This window comes from Pseudophryne corroboree, chromosome 3 (assembly GCF_028390025.1).
Source record: "Pseudophryne corroboree isolate aPseCor3 chromosome 3, aPseCor3.hap2, whole genome shotgun sequence".
Classification (NCBI taxonomy): domain Eukaryota; kingdom Metazoa; phylum Chordata; class Amphibia; order Anura; family Myobatrachidae; genus Pseudophryne; species Pseudophryne corroboree.
This window is the reverse complement of record NC_086446.1, coordinates 500,211,098-500,226,885: the sequence shown is the minus strand read 5'-3', so window position 1 is coordinate 500,226,885 and position 15,788 is coordinate 500,211,098. Positions and strand designations below refer to the sequence as shown.

The following is a 15,788-nucleotide window of genomic DNA, read 5'->3' as shown; positions in this document are numbered from 1 at the left end:
AATTCTTATTTTCTCTGACGTCCTAAGTGGATGCTGGGACTCCGTAAGGACCATGGGGATTATACCAAAGCTCCCAAACGGGCGGGAGAGTGCGGATGACTCTGCAGCACCGAATGGGCAAACTCTAGGTCCTCCTCAGCCAGGGTGTCAAACTTGTAGAATTTAGCAAATGTGTTTGACCCCGACCAAGGAGCTGCTCGGCAAAGTTGTAGAGCCTAGACCCCTCGGGCAGCCGCCCAAGAAGAGCCCACCTTCCTCGTGGAATGGGCTTTTACTGATTTAGGATGCGGCAGTCCAGCCGCAGAATGTGCAAGCTGAATCGTACTACAGATCCAGCGAGCAATAGTCTGCTTTGAAGCAGGTGCACCCAACTTGTTGGGCGCATACAGGATAAATAGGGAGTCAGTCTTTCAGGGCCCTGACTACGTCCAACAACTTGGAAGCCTCCAAGTCTTTAGTAGCCGCAGGCACCACGATAGGTTGGTTCAGATGAAAGGCTGATACCACCTTAGGGAGAAATTGGGGACGAGTCCTCAATTCTGCCCTATCCATATGGAAAATCAGATAAGGGCTTTTACATGACAAAGCCGCCAATTCTGATACACGCCTGGCCGAAGCCAAGGCCAACAACATGACCACTTTCCACGTGAGATACTTCAATTCCACGGTTTTAAGTGGCTCAAACCAATGTGACTTTAGGAAATCCAACACTACGTTGAGACCCCAAGGTGCCACTGGAGGCACAAAAGGGGGCTGAATATGCAGCACTCCCTTAACAAAAGTTTGAACTTCAGGTAGTGAAGCCAGTTCTCTCTGGAAGAAAATCGATAGAGCCGAAATCTGGATCTTAATGGAACCCAATTTTAGGCCCATAGTCACCCCTGACTGTAGGAAGTGCAGGAAACGGCCCAGCTGAAATTCTTCCATTGGGGCCTTCCTGGCCTCACATCACGCAACATATTTTCGCCATATGCGGTGATAATGGTTTACGGTTACTTCTTTCCTAGCTTTAATCAGCGTAGGAATGACTTCCTCCGGAATGCCCTTTTCCTTCAGGATCCGGTGTTCAACCGCCATGCCGTCAAACGCAGCCGCGGTAAGTCTTGGAACAGACAGGGCCCCTGCTGCAGCAGGTCCTGTCTGAGCGGCAGAGGCCATGGGTCCTCTGAGATCATTTCTTGAAGTTCCGGGTACCAAGCTCTTCTTGGCCAATCCGGAACAATGAGTATAGTTCTTACTCCTCTTCTCCTTATTATCATCAGTACGTTTGGTATGAGAGGAAGAGGAGGGAACACATAAACCGACCGGTACACCCACGGTGTCACTAGAGCGTCCACAGCTATCGCCTGCGGGTCTCTTGACCTGGCGCAATATCTTTCTAGCTTTTTGTTTAGGCGGGACGCCATCATGTCCACCTGTGGCCTTTCCCAACGGTTTACAATCAGTTGGAAGACTTCTGGATGAAGTCCCCACTCTCCCGGGTGGAGGTCGTGCCTGCTGAGGAAGTCTGCTTCCCAGTTGTCCACTCCCGGAATGAACACTGCTGACAGTGCTAACACGTGATTTTCCGCCCATCGGAGAATCCTTGTGGCTTCTGCCATCGCCGTCCTGCTTCTCGTGCCGCCCTGTCGGTTTACATGGGCGACCGCCGTGATGTTGTCTGACTGGATCAGTACCGGCTGGTTTTGAAGCAGGGGTTTTGCATTGTAAATGGCCCTCAGCTCCAGAATATTTATGTGCAGGGAAGTCTCCTGACTTGACCATAGTCCTTGGAAGTTTCTTCCCTGTGTGACTGCCCCCCAGCCTCGAAGGCTGGCATCCGTGGTCACCAGGACCCAGTCCTGTATGCCGAATCTGCGGCCCTCTCGAAGATGAGCACTCTGCAGCCACCACAGCAGAGACACCCTGGTCCTTGGAGACAGGGTTATCAGCCGATGCATCTGAAGATGCGATCCGGACCACTTGTCCAACAGGTCCCACTGAAAGGTCCTTGCATGGAACCTGCCGAATGGAATTGCTTCGTAGGAAGCTACCATCTTTCCCAGGATCCGCGTGCAGTGATGCACCGACACCTGTTTTGGTTTTAGGAGGCCTCTGACTAGAGATGACAGCTCCTTGGCCTTCTCCTCCGGGAGAAACAGTTTTTTCTGTTCTGTGTCCAGAACCATCCCAAGGAACAGTAGACGTGTCGTAGGGACCAGCTGTGACTTTGGAATATTTAGAATCCAGCCTTGCTGTTGTAGCACCTCCCGAGATAGTGCTACCCCGACCAACAACTGCTCCCCGGAACTCGCCTTTATCAGGAGATCGTCCAAGTATGGGGTAATTAAAATTCCCTTCTTTCGAAGGAGTATCATCATTTCGGCCATTACCTTGGTAAAGACCCTCGGAGCCGTGGATAGACCGAACGGCAATGTCTGGAATTGGTAATAACAATCCTGTACCACAAATCTGAGGTACTCCTGGTGAGGATGGTAAATGGGGACATGTAGGTAAGCATCTTTGATGTCCAGTGATACCATGTAATCCCCCTCGTCCAGGCTTGCAATAAACGCCCTGAGCGATTCCATCTTGAACTTGAATTTTTTTATATACGTGTTCAAGGATTTCAAATTTAAAATGGGTCTCACTGAACCGTCCGGTTTCGGTACCACAAACATTGTGGAATAGTAACCCCGTCCTTGTTGAAGTAGGGGCACCTTTACTATCACCTGCTGGGAATACAGCTTGTGAATTGCCTCTAACACTGCCTCCCTGCCTGAGGGAGTTGTTGGCAAGGCAGATTTGAGGAAACGGCGGGGGGGGGGGAGACGTCTCGAATTCCAGCTTGTACCCCTGAGATACTACTTGAAAGATCCAGGGATCCACCCGTGAGCGAGCCCACTGATCGCTGAAATTTTTGAGACGGGCTCCCACCGTACCTGGCTTCGCCTGTGGAGCCCCAGCGTCATGCTGTGGACTTAGAGGAAGCGGGGGAGGACTTTTGCTCCTGGGAACTGGCTGTATGTTGCAGCTTTTTCCCTCTACCTCTGCCTCTGGGCAGAAAGGACGCGCCTTTAACCCGCTTGCCCTTATTGGGCCGAAAGGACTGTACCTGATAATACGGTGCTTTCTTTGGCTGTGAGGGAACATGGGGTAAAAATTTAGACTTCCCAGCTGTTGCTGTGGAAACGAGGTCCGAGAGACCATCCCCGAACAACTCCTCACCCTTATAAGGCAAAACTTCCATGTGCCTTTTAGAATCTGCATCTCCTGTCCACTGCCGAGTCCATAACCCTCTCCTGGCAGAAATGGACATTGCACTTATTTTAGATGCCAGCCGGCAAATATCCCTCTGTGCATCCCTCATGTATAAGAGTGCGTCTTTAATATGCTCTACGGTTAGCAATATAGTGTCCCTGTCTAGGGTATCAATATTTATCCGACAGGGAATCTGACCACGCAGCTGCAGCACTGCACATCCATGCTGAAGCAATAGCTGGTCTCAGTATAACACCTGTGTGTGTATAAATAGACTTCAGGATAGCCTCCTGCTTTCTATCAGCAGATTCCTTCAGGGCGGCCGTATCCGGAGACGGTAGTGCCACCTTCTTTGACAAGCGTGTGAGCGCTTTATCCACCCTAGGCGAGGTTTCCCAACGTGACCTATCCTCTGGCGGGAAAGGGTACGCCATTAGTAACCTTTTAGAAATTACCAGTTTCTTATCGGGGGAAGCCCACGCTTCTTCACACACTTCATTTAATTCCTCAGATGGAGGAAAAACAACTGGTAGTTTTTTCTCTCCAAACATAATACCCTTTTTTGTGGTACCCGGGGTAACATCAGAAATATGCAACACAATTTTCATTGCCTCAATCATATAACGTGTGGCCCTATTGGAAGATACATTAGTCTCATCGTCGTCGACACTGGATTCAGTATCCGTGTCGACATCTGTGTCTGCCATCTGAGGTAGCGGGCGTTTTAGAGCCCCTGATGGCTTTTGAGACGCCTGGGCAGGCACAGGCTGAGAAGCCGGCTGTCCCATATTTGGTATGTCGTCAAACCTTTTATGCAAGGAGTCAACGCTGTCGCGTAATCTTCCACAGAACCATCCACTCAGGTGTCGACCCCGCAGGGGGTGACATCACATTTATCGGCATCTGCTCCGCCTCCACATAAGCCTCCTCATCAAACATGTCGACACAGCCGTACCGACACACCGCATACACACAGGGAATGCTCTGACAGAGGACAGGACCCCACAAAGCCCTTTGGGGAGACAGAGAGAGAGTATGCCAGCACACACCAGAGCGCTATATAACACAGGGATCCCACTATAAATGAGTGTTTTTTCCCTTATAGCTGCTTATTATATATATATATACTGCGCCTAAATTTAGTGCCCCCCTCTCTTTTTTACCCTTATGTAGCTTGACACTGCAGGGGAGAGCCAGGGAGCGTCCTTCCAGCGGAGCTGTGAGGGAAAAATGGCGCCAGTGTGCTGAGGGAGCTGGCCCCGCCCCTTTTCCGGCGGACTTCTCCCGCTTTTTCTGGAATTCTGGCAGGGGTATTTTTACACCTATATAGCCTTCCTGACTATATATGGTGTAGATTTGCCAGCCAAGGTGTATTATATTGCCCTCAGGGCGCCCCCCCAGCGCCCTGCACCCATCAGTGACCGGAGTGTGAGGTGTACATGAGGAGCAATGGCGCACAGCTGCAGTGCTGTGCGCTACCTTGTTGAAGACAGAAGTCTTCTGCCGCCGATTTTCCGGAACACTTCTTGCTTCTGGCTCTGTAAGGGGGCCGGCGGCGCGGCTCCGGGACCGAACGATCGAGGTCGGGTCCTGTGTTCGATCCCTCTGGAGCTAATGGTGTCCAGTAGCCTAAGAAGCCCAAGCTACCACCAGTTAGGTAGGTTTGCTTCTTCTCCCCTTAGTCCCTCGCTGCAGTGAGTCTGTTGCCAGCAGATCTCACTGTAAAATAAAAAACCTAAAATATACTTTCTTTCTAGGAGCTCAGGAGAGCCCCTAGTGTGCATCCAGCTCAGCCGTGCACAAGATTCTAACTGAAGTCTGGAGGAGGGTCATAGTGGGAGGAGCCAGTGCACACCAGTAGTCTAAAGCTTTCTTTTAGTTGTGCCCAGTCTCCTGCGGAGCCGCTATTCCCCATGGTCCTTACGGAGTCCCAGAATCCACTTAGGACGTCAGAGAAATATAGGTACATTAATGATATAACAATACAAGTTAAAAATAAACATGTTCAAAATTAAGTACAACAGAAACAACATTGAATCATGATTATCAATAACATTTCCCAAACTGATTGGATCTAGATCTATAGATCTAGAATCCAGGAACCACATGGCATTATGCATTAAAAGTTAAACTGAAGGGCTCCCTATGTGTTTGTTCCATTACAAATAATCACTTACAGGGCATTGAGGGACAGCAGCAAGAAAAATAGAGCTTTGCAATGCTAGCCAGGAGCTACGGTTACAACACACAGTCGTTAAGAGGAAGAATAAACACAGCAATGCTGTCCAAGCAGACACATCACCTGGCAAGCATACACACCTGGGGCACAAGACACAGGGAACGACGCCTGCACGCTGCAAAGGCATCACGCGTAGGCATTCTGCATTACTTTTTATCAACCAAGGACATCTTGTTAAAACACATTAACTTACAGTAACTATCACAAAATCTTCATAGATGGATTAAAAACTGAACTACTCCAACAGACAACCAAAATATCTTTGTACATAAGTAATTATAAAATTCAGCTAATGTAGCACGTACACTTGTGCGATATGGCATACAGTCCTTCTATTTCGACTGCATCTGTGAGATAAATCGAAGAATTGTATGCACATTTTAGGTACCATGCGACGCAATGCGTGGGCACGCCGGTCGAATGTCGTGTCGCAAGATATTAAAATTTATCGCATCGCAGTGCGATTGCATGTGTTTTTAAAAACACATGCAATATATCGCACTGCAATGCACGATGGGCACCTGCCAGAAGCGGCTAGAGGCCGCTCCCACACGGCGGTGACGTGCCCATTACGTGATTACCATGCGATCTATCGCATGATCGCATGGTAATCACTTTGGCAGTTCAGGTCCGATTTCATCGCACCTGAACTGCCGGTGCGATGCCCCGCAATGTCGTGTCGTGGGGCATCGCACAAGTGTATGGGCACTATAACAAAAAAAAAAATTTTGGAAGGTTTTATGACACTTTGGTCACATGGGCCAACGTACTGTGGTAATCTATAGATTTTATCGCTACTGTAAGTGAATCCTCCAACGTATGGCAGAGACAAGTACGGAAACTGCTATAGGAAATAACTGGGTAATAAAAGTGAATCCTACTTTTAACCTTTGATGTTATGTGCTGCAACTTTCAGGGGTAACTGCATTGTCTGAAGACTCAGCATAATAGCTATTGGTGCCAGGATTATGAATATTGTTTAGAAGAGAGGCGGGGCCAAGAAAGGCTCTACTGAGACCTAATCAGCAATCAAGGGGGACCCAGCGGTGGGAACCCAACAGCTCTCACCAACTATTGGGGTAGGGGATCATATCTAGAGGTTATAAAGTGGGATTCGTGTTAATGCATGAGTATAAAATAGTGTAATAAAGTCCGTAGTGGATGCTGGGAACTCCGTAAGGACGATGGGGAATAGACGGGCTCCGCAGGAGACTGGGCACTCTAAAAGAAAGATTAGGTACTATCTGGTGTGCACTGGCTCCTCCCTCTATGCCCCTCCTCCAGACCTCAGTTAGGGAAACTGTGCCCGGAAGAGCTGACACAACAAGGAAAGGATTTGGAATCCAGGGTAAGACTCATACCAGCCACACCAATCACACCGTACAACTTGTGATAACTATACCCAGTTAACAGTATGAACAACAACTGAGCCTCAGTAACAGATGGCTCAACAATAACCCTTTAGTTAAGCAATAACTATATACATGTATTGCAGAGAGTCCGCACTTGGGACGGGCGCCCAGCATCCACTACGGACTACGAGAAATAGAATTACCGGTGAGTAAATTCTTATTTTCTCTGACGTCCTAGTGGATGCTGGGAACTCCGTAAGGACCATGGGGATTATATCAAAGCTCCCAAACGGGCGGGAGAGTGTGGATGACTCTGCAGCACCGCATGAGCAAACTCAAGGTCCTCCTCAGCCAGGGTATCAAACTTGTAGAACTTAGCAAACTTGTTTGACCCCGACCAAGTAGCAGCTCGGCAAAGCTGTAAAGCCGAGACCCCTCGGGCAGCCGCCCAAGAAGAGCCCACCTTCCTTGTGGAATGGGCTTTCACCATTTTGGATGCGGCAATCCAGCCGCAGAGTGAACCAGCTGAATCGTGCTATAGATCCAGCGAACAATAGTCTGCTTCGAAGCAGGAGCGCCAACCTTGTTGGCTGCATACAGAATAAACAGCGAGTAAGACTTTCTGACTCCCGCCTTTCTGGAAACATAAATTTTCAAAGCCCGGACTACGTCCAGCAACTTGGAATCCTCCAAGTCCCTAGTAGCCGCAGGCACCACAATAGGCTGGTTCAAATGAAACGATGATACCACCCTAGGAAGAAATTGGGTACGAGTCCTCAATTCTGCCCTGTCCATATGGAAGATCAGATAAGGGTTTTTACATGACAAAACCGCCAATACTGACACACGCCTAGCCGAAGCTAAGGCCAATAGCATGACCACTTTCCACGTGAGATATTTTAGCTCCATGGTCTTAAGTGGCTCAAAGCAGTGGGATTTCAGGAAATCCAACACAACGTTAAGATCCCAAGGTGCCACCGGTGGCACAAAAGGAGGCTGAATATGCAGCACCCCCGGAACAACGTCTGAACTTCAGGCAGTGAAGCCAGTTCATTTTTAGAGAAAATGTATAGGGCCGAAATCTTGACCTTTATGGATCCTAATTTTAGGCCCATAGTCACTCCTGACTGTAGGAAGTGCAGGAATCGACCCCGCTGGAATTCCTCTGTAGAGCCTTCCCGGCCTCACACCAAGCAACCTATTTTCGCCATATACAGTGAAAAAAATCTTGCTGTCACGTCTTTCCTAGCCTTTATCAGCGTAGGAATAACTGCATCCGGAATGCCCCTTTCTGCTAGGATCCGGCGTTCAACCGCCATGCCGTCAAATGCAGCAGCGGTAAATTTTGGAACAGACCTATTGCAACATGTCATGTCTGAGAGGCAGAAGCCCTGAGTCCTCTGAGAGCATTTCCTGCAGCTCCGGGTACCGAGTCCTTCTTGGCCAATTCGGAGCAAAGAATATTGTTTTCACACCTCCTTTTATTACAATTCTCAGCCCTTGGGTATGAGAGGAAGAGGAGGGAATACAGAGACCGACTGGAACACCCACGGTGTTACTTGTGCGACCACAGCTATCACCTGAGGGTCCCTTGACCCGGCGTAAAACCTTTTTTAGCTTTTTATTGAGGTGGGACGCCATCTAGTCCACCTTAGGCAGTTCCCATCAATTTGCAAACTGTGTGAAGACTTCCTGATGAAGTCCCCACTTTCCCGGGTGGAGGTCGTGCCTGCTGAGGAAGTCTGCTTCCCAGATGTCCACTCCCGGAACGAACACTGCTGACAGTGCGCTTACTTGATTCTCCGCCCAGCGAAGAATTCTGGTGGCTTCTACCCTCGCCACCCTGCTCCTTGTGCCGCCTTGGCGGTTTACATGAACCCCTGCGGTCTGACTGGATCAGAACCGGTTGGTCGCGAAGCAGGATCTCCGCTTGACTTAGGGCGTTGTATATGGCCCTTAGTTCCAGAATAATGATGTGAAGGCAAGTCAGTTGACTTGACCACAGACCTTGGAAACTTCTTCCCTGTATAACTGCCCCCCACCCTCGGAGGCTTGCATCCGTGGTCACCAGGATCCAGTCCTGAATGCCGAATCTGCGGCCCTCGAGAAGGTGAGCACTCTGCAGCCACCACAGGAGAGACACCCTGGCCCTGGGGGATAGGGTGATTAACCGATGCATCTGAAGAGGTGATCCGGACCACTTGTCCAGTAAGTCCCATTGGAAGGTCCTCGCATGGAATCTGCCTAAGGGGATGGCCTCGTATGATGCCACCATCCTTCCAAGGACTCGAGTGCAGTGATGCACTGACACCTGTTTTGGTTCTAATAGATTCCTGACCAGTGTCATGAGCTCCTGAGCTCTCTCTATCGGGAGATAACCCTTTTCTGGTCTGTGTCTAGGATCGTGCCTAGGAGAGGCAGATGAGCTGTAGGAACCAACTGCGACTTTGGAATATATAGAATCCAGCCGTGTTGCCGTTACACTTCCAGAGAAAGTTATACGCTGTTCAGCAACTGTTCTCTTGATCTCGTTTTTATGAGGAGATCGTCCAAGTACGTGATAATAGTGACACCTTGCTTCCGCAGGAGCACAATCATATCCGCCATTACCATGGTGAATATTCTCGGGGCCGTGGAGAGACCAAACGGCAACATCTGAAATTGGTAATGACAATCCCGTAACGCAATTCTGAGGTACGCCTAATGAGGTGGATAAATGGGGACCTGAAGGTATGCATCCCTTATGTCCCGATTCACAATAAAGTCTCCCCCTTTTTAGGCTTGCACTGACCGCTCTTAGCGATTCCATCTTGAACTTGAACCTTCTCAGGTATATATTCAGGGATTTTTAATTCAATATGGGTCTGACCGAACCGTCTGGTTTCGGGATTACAACATGGTCTAATAATAACACCCTCTTGTTGAAGGAGGGGACCCTTGACCACCACCTGTTAAAGATACAATTTGTGAATTGGGGGGAAGCCCGCAGGGCCGTCGGTGAGGGGGCATCTTCTCACAGTCCAGCTTGTATCCCTGAGACACAATGTCTATTGCCCAGGGATCGAACAGGGAGTGAACCGACTTGTGGCTGAACTTACGAAGGCGTGTCCCCACTGGGCCTAGCTCCACCTGTGGAGCCCCAGCGACATTGGTGGATTTTTGTAGGGGCCGGGGAGGACTTCTGTTCCTGGGAACTAGCTGCCCGGCTCTGACAAGAAAGGACGCCCCTCAGACTTTCTTGTTTCTCTATACGAAAGGCTGCATTTAATAATGTCGTGCTTTCTTAGGCTGTGCAGGAATATAAGGCAAACTAGCAAAATTACCAGCTATAGCTGTGGAGACCAGGCCCGAGAACCCTTCTCCACACAATCCTCAGCCTTCCATATGCCTCTTAAGTCGGCATCATCTGTCCAATGCATATTCTACAGGACCCGTCAAGCAGAGATCGACATAGCTTTGACTCTAGGACCCAGTATACTCATGTCTCTTTGGGCATGCTTTATAACTATATATCTATCACTTAAGACAGCATCTTTAATATATTTATATTGCATACTAGGGTCTCATCTCTGCTGATAAGGTACCTGTCCATGCTGCCACAGCGCTATAAACCCATGCCGACACAATCGCCGGTCTGGGTAGTATACTAGAATGTGCACGCTATCTGCAGGATCCCTGAGAATAGCAAGTGCTATCGTCTGTGCAAACAGGACACCCCAGGGGAAGATTCTCAACATATCCTGGCCCTAGTGGGGAAAGGATACAGCCTGAGAATTCTCTTGTGGGAAGCTGCCGTCTCTTGTCTGGAGATTCCCGCTCTTTTTCCTCATGAGAGGAGGGAAATTTACCTCAGCATTCTTCACCTTAAACATGTGTACTCTCGTGTCAGGGACAGATGAGTCATCAGTGATATGCAAATCATCTATTATTTTAATAATCATATATTGAATACCTTATAGCCATCTTGGCTGTAACTTTGCATTATCGTAGTCGACAGTGGAGTTAAACTCCATGTCGATACCAGTGTTTGTTATTATGGATAGTGAGCATTGAGAGACTCTGTGACATAGGGACAGACATGGGTAGATTTCCTGTCTGTTCCCTAACCTTTTGTGCAATAAATTCACCTTAGCACTTACACATATCCAAACAGGTGTCGGCGTTGTCGACGGAGACACCCTCTCACACACATATCCGCTCTATCACCTCCTTAGAGGAGCATTTTACCTCAGACATGTCGACACACGCGTACCGACACACCACACACACAGGGGATGCTCTATTTGAGGACAGTTCCCCCACAAGGCCCTTTGGAGAGAGAGAGAGAGAGAGAGAGTATGCCAGCACACACCACAGCGCTATATAACACAGGGATTACACTACAACTCAGTGTTTACCCAGTAGCTGCTGTATATACAAATTTTGCGCCTAAATTTATGTGCCCCCTCCCCCCCCCCCCCCCTCTCTTTTCACCCTTTGTGTACCAGGATACTGCCGGGGAGAGCCTAGGGAGCTTCCTTCCAGCGGAGCTGTGAAGAGAAAATGGCGCTGGTGTGCTGAGGAAGAAGGCCTGGCCCCCTCAGCGGCGGGCTTCTGTCCTGTTTCTGACTAAAAATGGCGGGGTTTTACACATATACACTTTTCCAGACTGTATTATGTGTATATATTGCCAAAAGGTATACTTATTGCTGCCCAGGGCAACCCCCCCCCAGCGCCCTGCACCCTACAGTGACCGGAGTGTGTGGTGTGCAGTGGGAGCAATTGGTGCACAGCTGCAGTGCTGTGCGCTACCTTAATGAAGACCGGAGTCTTCTGCCGCCGATTTTATCTCCTTCTTCTGTCTTCTGGCTCTGCAAGGGGACGGCGGCGCGGCTCCGGGAACGGACGATCGAGGTCAGGCCCTGTGTTCGAACCCTCTGGAGCTAATGGTGTCCAGTAGCCTAAGAAGCACAAGTTAGCTGCACACAGGCAGGTTTGCTTCTCTCCCCTCAGTCCCACGTAGCAGTGAGTCTGTTGCCAGCAGATCTCACTGAAAATAAAAAAACCTAACAAATACTTTCTTTCTAGCAAGCTCAGGAGAGCCCACTAGGTGCATCCAGCTCTGGCCGGGCACAGTTTCCCTAACTGAGGTCTGGAGGAGGGGCATAGAGGGAGGAGCCAGTGCACACCAGATAGTACCTAATCTTTCTTTTAGAGTGCCCAGTCTCCTGCGGAGCCCGTCTATTCCCCATGGTCCTTACGGAGTTCCCAGCATCCACTAGGACGTCAGAGAAATACTGTTAAATAATTTTTTGTGTTTATGCGCATATAAAGTAAATGTGGTTTCAATACTGTCAATTAAGATACTGATTAAAACCAGGTGAAATGCAGGCTTTGCTGTAGCCAGCCACAGAACCTGTGTAAATCATAGGTGTCCCGCATTACAGAGATATTATGGCAAGCCTATATATTATACAGTTATGTCAGTGCTTTGTTTTGTTTGAAAGGCAGCGAGTGCCATCCAGCTTCCATGGTATACCGTTCTTCCAAGAAGGGCAACGGCACATGATGTATGTGTTCAGTGGAGTGCCACACATAACTATCTATCTATCTATATATACACATACATACATGCTGGGCCGTAACTAGGTGTGTACCATTGGTGCCTTGCCCACAGCGAATATGCACTGTGGGCACACCAAATGGCAGCACCACCCACACGGCCTGAATGGTCCACAACTCTTGTTCCTACTGTGTGCCTGTGTGAGTCCCGCCTCCTCCCCTAATGATAGGCAGCCTCACATCTGTGTGAGCCCTGAATGAATGCACAGTGCGGTGCCCAATGGAGCCATGTCCTGCCAGGCCTCATCAATACTGACCCAGTGGAACAGGTTGTGGGCCCTGCAGCTGGGGGCAGGGACCAGGCTGCCACTGACTGCTGTGCAATTGCAGCTTCCTGCATTGCTAAATGTCAGCACCACTGCATCACTGTCTGTAATGCAGCCAGGATGCTGAAAGGACATACCTGGAGCTGATGAGAGCATAGGACCATACGGTTAGTTATTTTGCTACAGAGTTCTCCAATGAAAAAGGGAGGGGGGGGGGGGGGTGATTGAGGAGTTGGGTAGCTATGTGAATCAAAGTGAATGGTACAGTATTGCCAGGGCCGTAACTACCGGTTTGCCAGTGGTGCCTGGCACACAGCACAGATGCACTGTGGGAGCAGGACCACCAGCAACACCCACCTGGCTGCTTTGCCGCCACAATGTGGGGTCCGCTCCAAGTACCCACCCGCCGTCACTGTGCATTGCCAGCTACCTCTTCTCACATAGGTAGCCGGCAGCACTGCAGCTACCCCCTCCTTGCCTCCCGGCTCCCCTTCTTTTCTTCTATTCTCTCTACCCCCCGCGTGTCCCGGTGTTCTGGGAGAGATGGCGTCTCTCCCAGCCCACCAACAGCGTTAGGGCGGGAAGGAATAGAGGATTGCCGGCTGGTCTAATATAAGTATAACAGACACTCACACTCTCTTTGTGAAAGGGAGACTCCACCTGCCGCACTGTGTGAAAGGGGTACTCCCCCTGCCGCACTGTGTGAAAGGGGTACTCCCCCTGACGCACTGTGTGAAAGGGGTACTCCCCCTGCCGCACTCTGTAAAAGGGGACTCCACCTGCCGCACTCTGTAAAAGGGGACTCCACCTGCCGCACTCTGTAAAAGGGGACTCCACCTGCCGCACTGTGTAAAAGGGGACTCCACCTGCCGCACTGTGTAAAAGGGGACTCCACCTGCCGCACTGTGTAAAAGGGGACTCCACCTGCCGCACTGTGTAAAAGGGGACTCCACCTGCCGCACTGTGTAAAAGGGGACTCCACCTGCCGCACTGTGTAAAAGGGGACTCCACCTGCCGCACTGTGTAAAAGGGGACTCCACCTGCCGCACTGTGTAAAAGGGACTCCACCTGCCGCACTGTGTAAAAGGGGACTCCATCTGCCGCATGTGTAAAAGGGTCTCTGCCTGCCGTAATGTGTAAACAGTAGCTATGCCTGCTGTAGTGTGTGATAGGGGCTCTACCTGGAGTAATGTGTAAAGTGGGACTCTACCTGGCATAATGTGTGACAGGGGCTCTACGTGATGTAATATGTGATGGGCTCTAAATGGCGTAATGTGTAAAAGGGGCTCTACCTGGTGTAATGTGTGTAAGTGCCGCTACTGTGCAACATCATTTGAATAATGGAAACTACTGCGCAGTATAATATGAATTTGTATTATTTTGTGGCCACGCCCCTTCCACATGAAACCCCTTCTATATTTTGTTGCAACAGCGAAAACTGGCCCTGTTTTAAATATGGGGGGCGCCGATGCTGTTTCTTGCACACAGCACTAAAATGTCTAGTTACGGCACTGGCTACATGACAAACATACAAGAACATAAGCCTATGTGAGCATTAAACAGAATGCTGGGAAATAGCACAACGTAGTATTGAGATAATATTGGCAAAAAGCACAAAAACAGCAATGTATGGCTTACCGAAGCTGCCCGTCTGCAGTTTACATCTCGGTCAAAGATACCAGCGATTAGCAGTGCACTGCAAGATATTGGAAAGAGGTTGATCAGTATCCGCTGACAGCATCTAATGTATTAACTACATAGTGATGCATATACAGATTAAGGGGTATATTCAATTAGGGTCGTGATTCGGCCTATTCAGTCCCCGCTATTTTTATTCAACAAGTCGGGGAAATTAGACAGGATTTGGCCCCGTTTCTGACCATCTCAGTCCGACATAAAAAAAAATGTCGGACTGAGATGAGGGACCTTAGAGGAGGAGAGGGGGGAGAGCCGCGGGGAGACGGGGGAGAGCCGCAGGCAGACAGGGGAGAGCAGCGCTGCAGGAGGATGTGTCACTGACGCGCAGCTCACGGCAGCTTCCACCCGGCTCCAGCAAGTGAGGTCACGCGTGCTGGAGTCGGGTGGACACTGCCGTGAGGTCTGGCGGCTGTGAGACATCCTTCTACAGCGCTGCTCTCCTCAGTCTGCCCGTGGCTCTCCCTGCTGGTCTCCCCCCTCTCCTCCGCTCACAGGTCTCATCTCAATTCGACTTTTCTTAAAGTCAAATTGAGATGGGATTGAATAGGTGTTGTCGGATACATTCCGACAAATGCATGTCGGAATGGAACCGACCCTAATTGATATACCCCTAAGAGTTTAAAGTCCAGTAACAAACATAATAGAACTTAAAGTTATTTGGCTACATATTATTTACAACAATGTATGTATTACCCTTTAGACACATTACCAATTTCAAATATTCTTTTTGGAAAGAACATAATGGAAATGTTCTCTGGTTAGTAGAGAGGGGAGAGGGGAGAGGATTATTTATAATGTATTTGTATGGTTCAATTGGGAAGAGCAATTATAGCAATACAGAGACAAATTAAACATCTATATACACTTTTTATGGCCTTTACCCACTGGTATTAAAAAAAAAAAAAAATCATACCTTTACGAACATTGATTAACAACGATAAGAGCATTTAAATGGGTACGGGAATAGAAGCCATTGGTTCCTATGACCCTATACCCATATTGCCCTACAGTCATGCTTGACATGCAGTGTCAATGGCATGTTCCTAATCAGCTTTGAAGACACCAAACAGCTTATCTTCTGTTTAATAAATACAGACACACATTTTAGCTTTCAAAATGTACATATGCAACATATTCTGTTTAGATCCAGGAAGCCAGCTTAATTAGCTTTGCATAAATCCTGCAGGTTTTAATTCAGACAGAGATAAATTCTGTTGATCACATACTGTGAAATGAAGGAAGCCATGTTGTGGATGAAACCAATATTAGTATAAATTAGAGATGAGCGGGTTCGGTTTCTCTGAATCCGAACCCGCCAGAACTTCATGTTTTTTTTCACGGGTCCGAGCGACTCGGATCTTCCCGCCTTGCTCGGTTAACCCGAGCGTGCCC

The 15,788-nt window shown here is 49.1% G+C and overlaps 1 protein-coding gene across 1 annotated transcript in view; it reads right to left on the bottom strand.

The window, feature by feature from the left end:
- The window catches only part of TBCD (tubulin folding cofactor D), a 707,681-nt gene that overhangs the window by 330,507 nt on the left and 361,386 nt on the right, over positions 1-15,788 (bottom strand). The window contains exon 16 of the mRNA XM_063961004.1: positions 14,337-14,394. Within this exon, the coding sequence (XP_063817074.1) occupies positions 14,337-14,394 (58 nt within the window). The remainder of the gene's footprint in view (positions 1-14,336; positions 14,395-15,788) is intronic.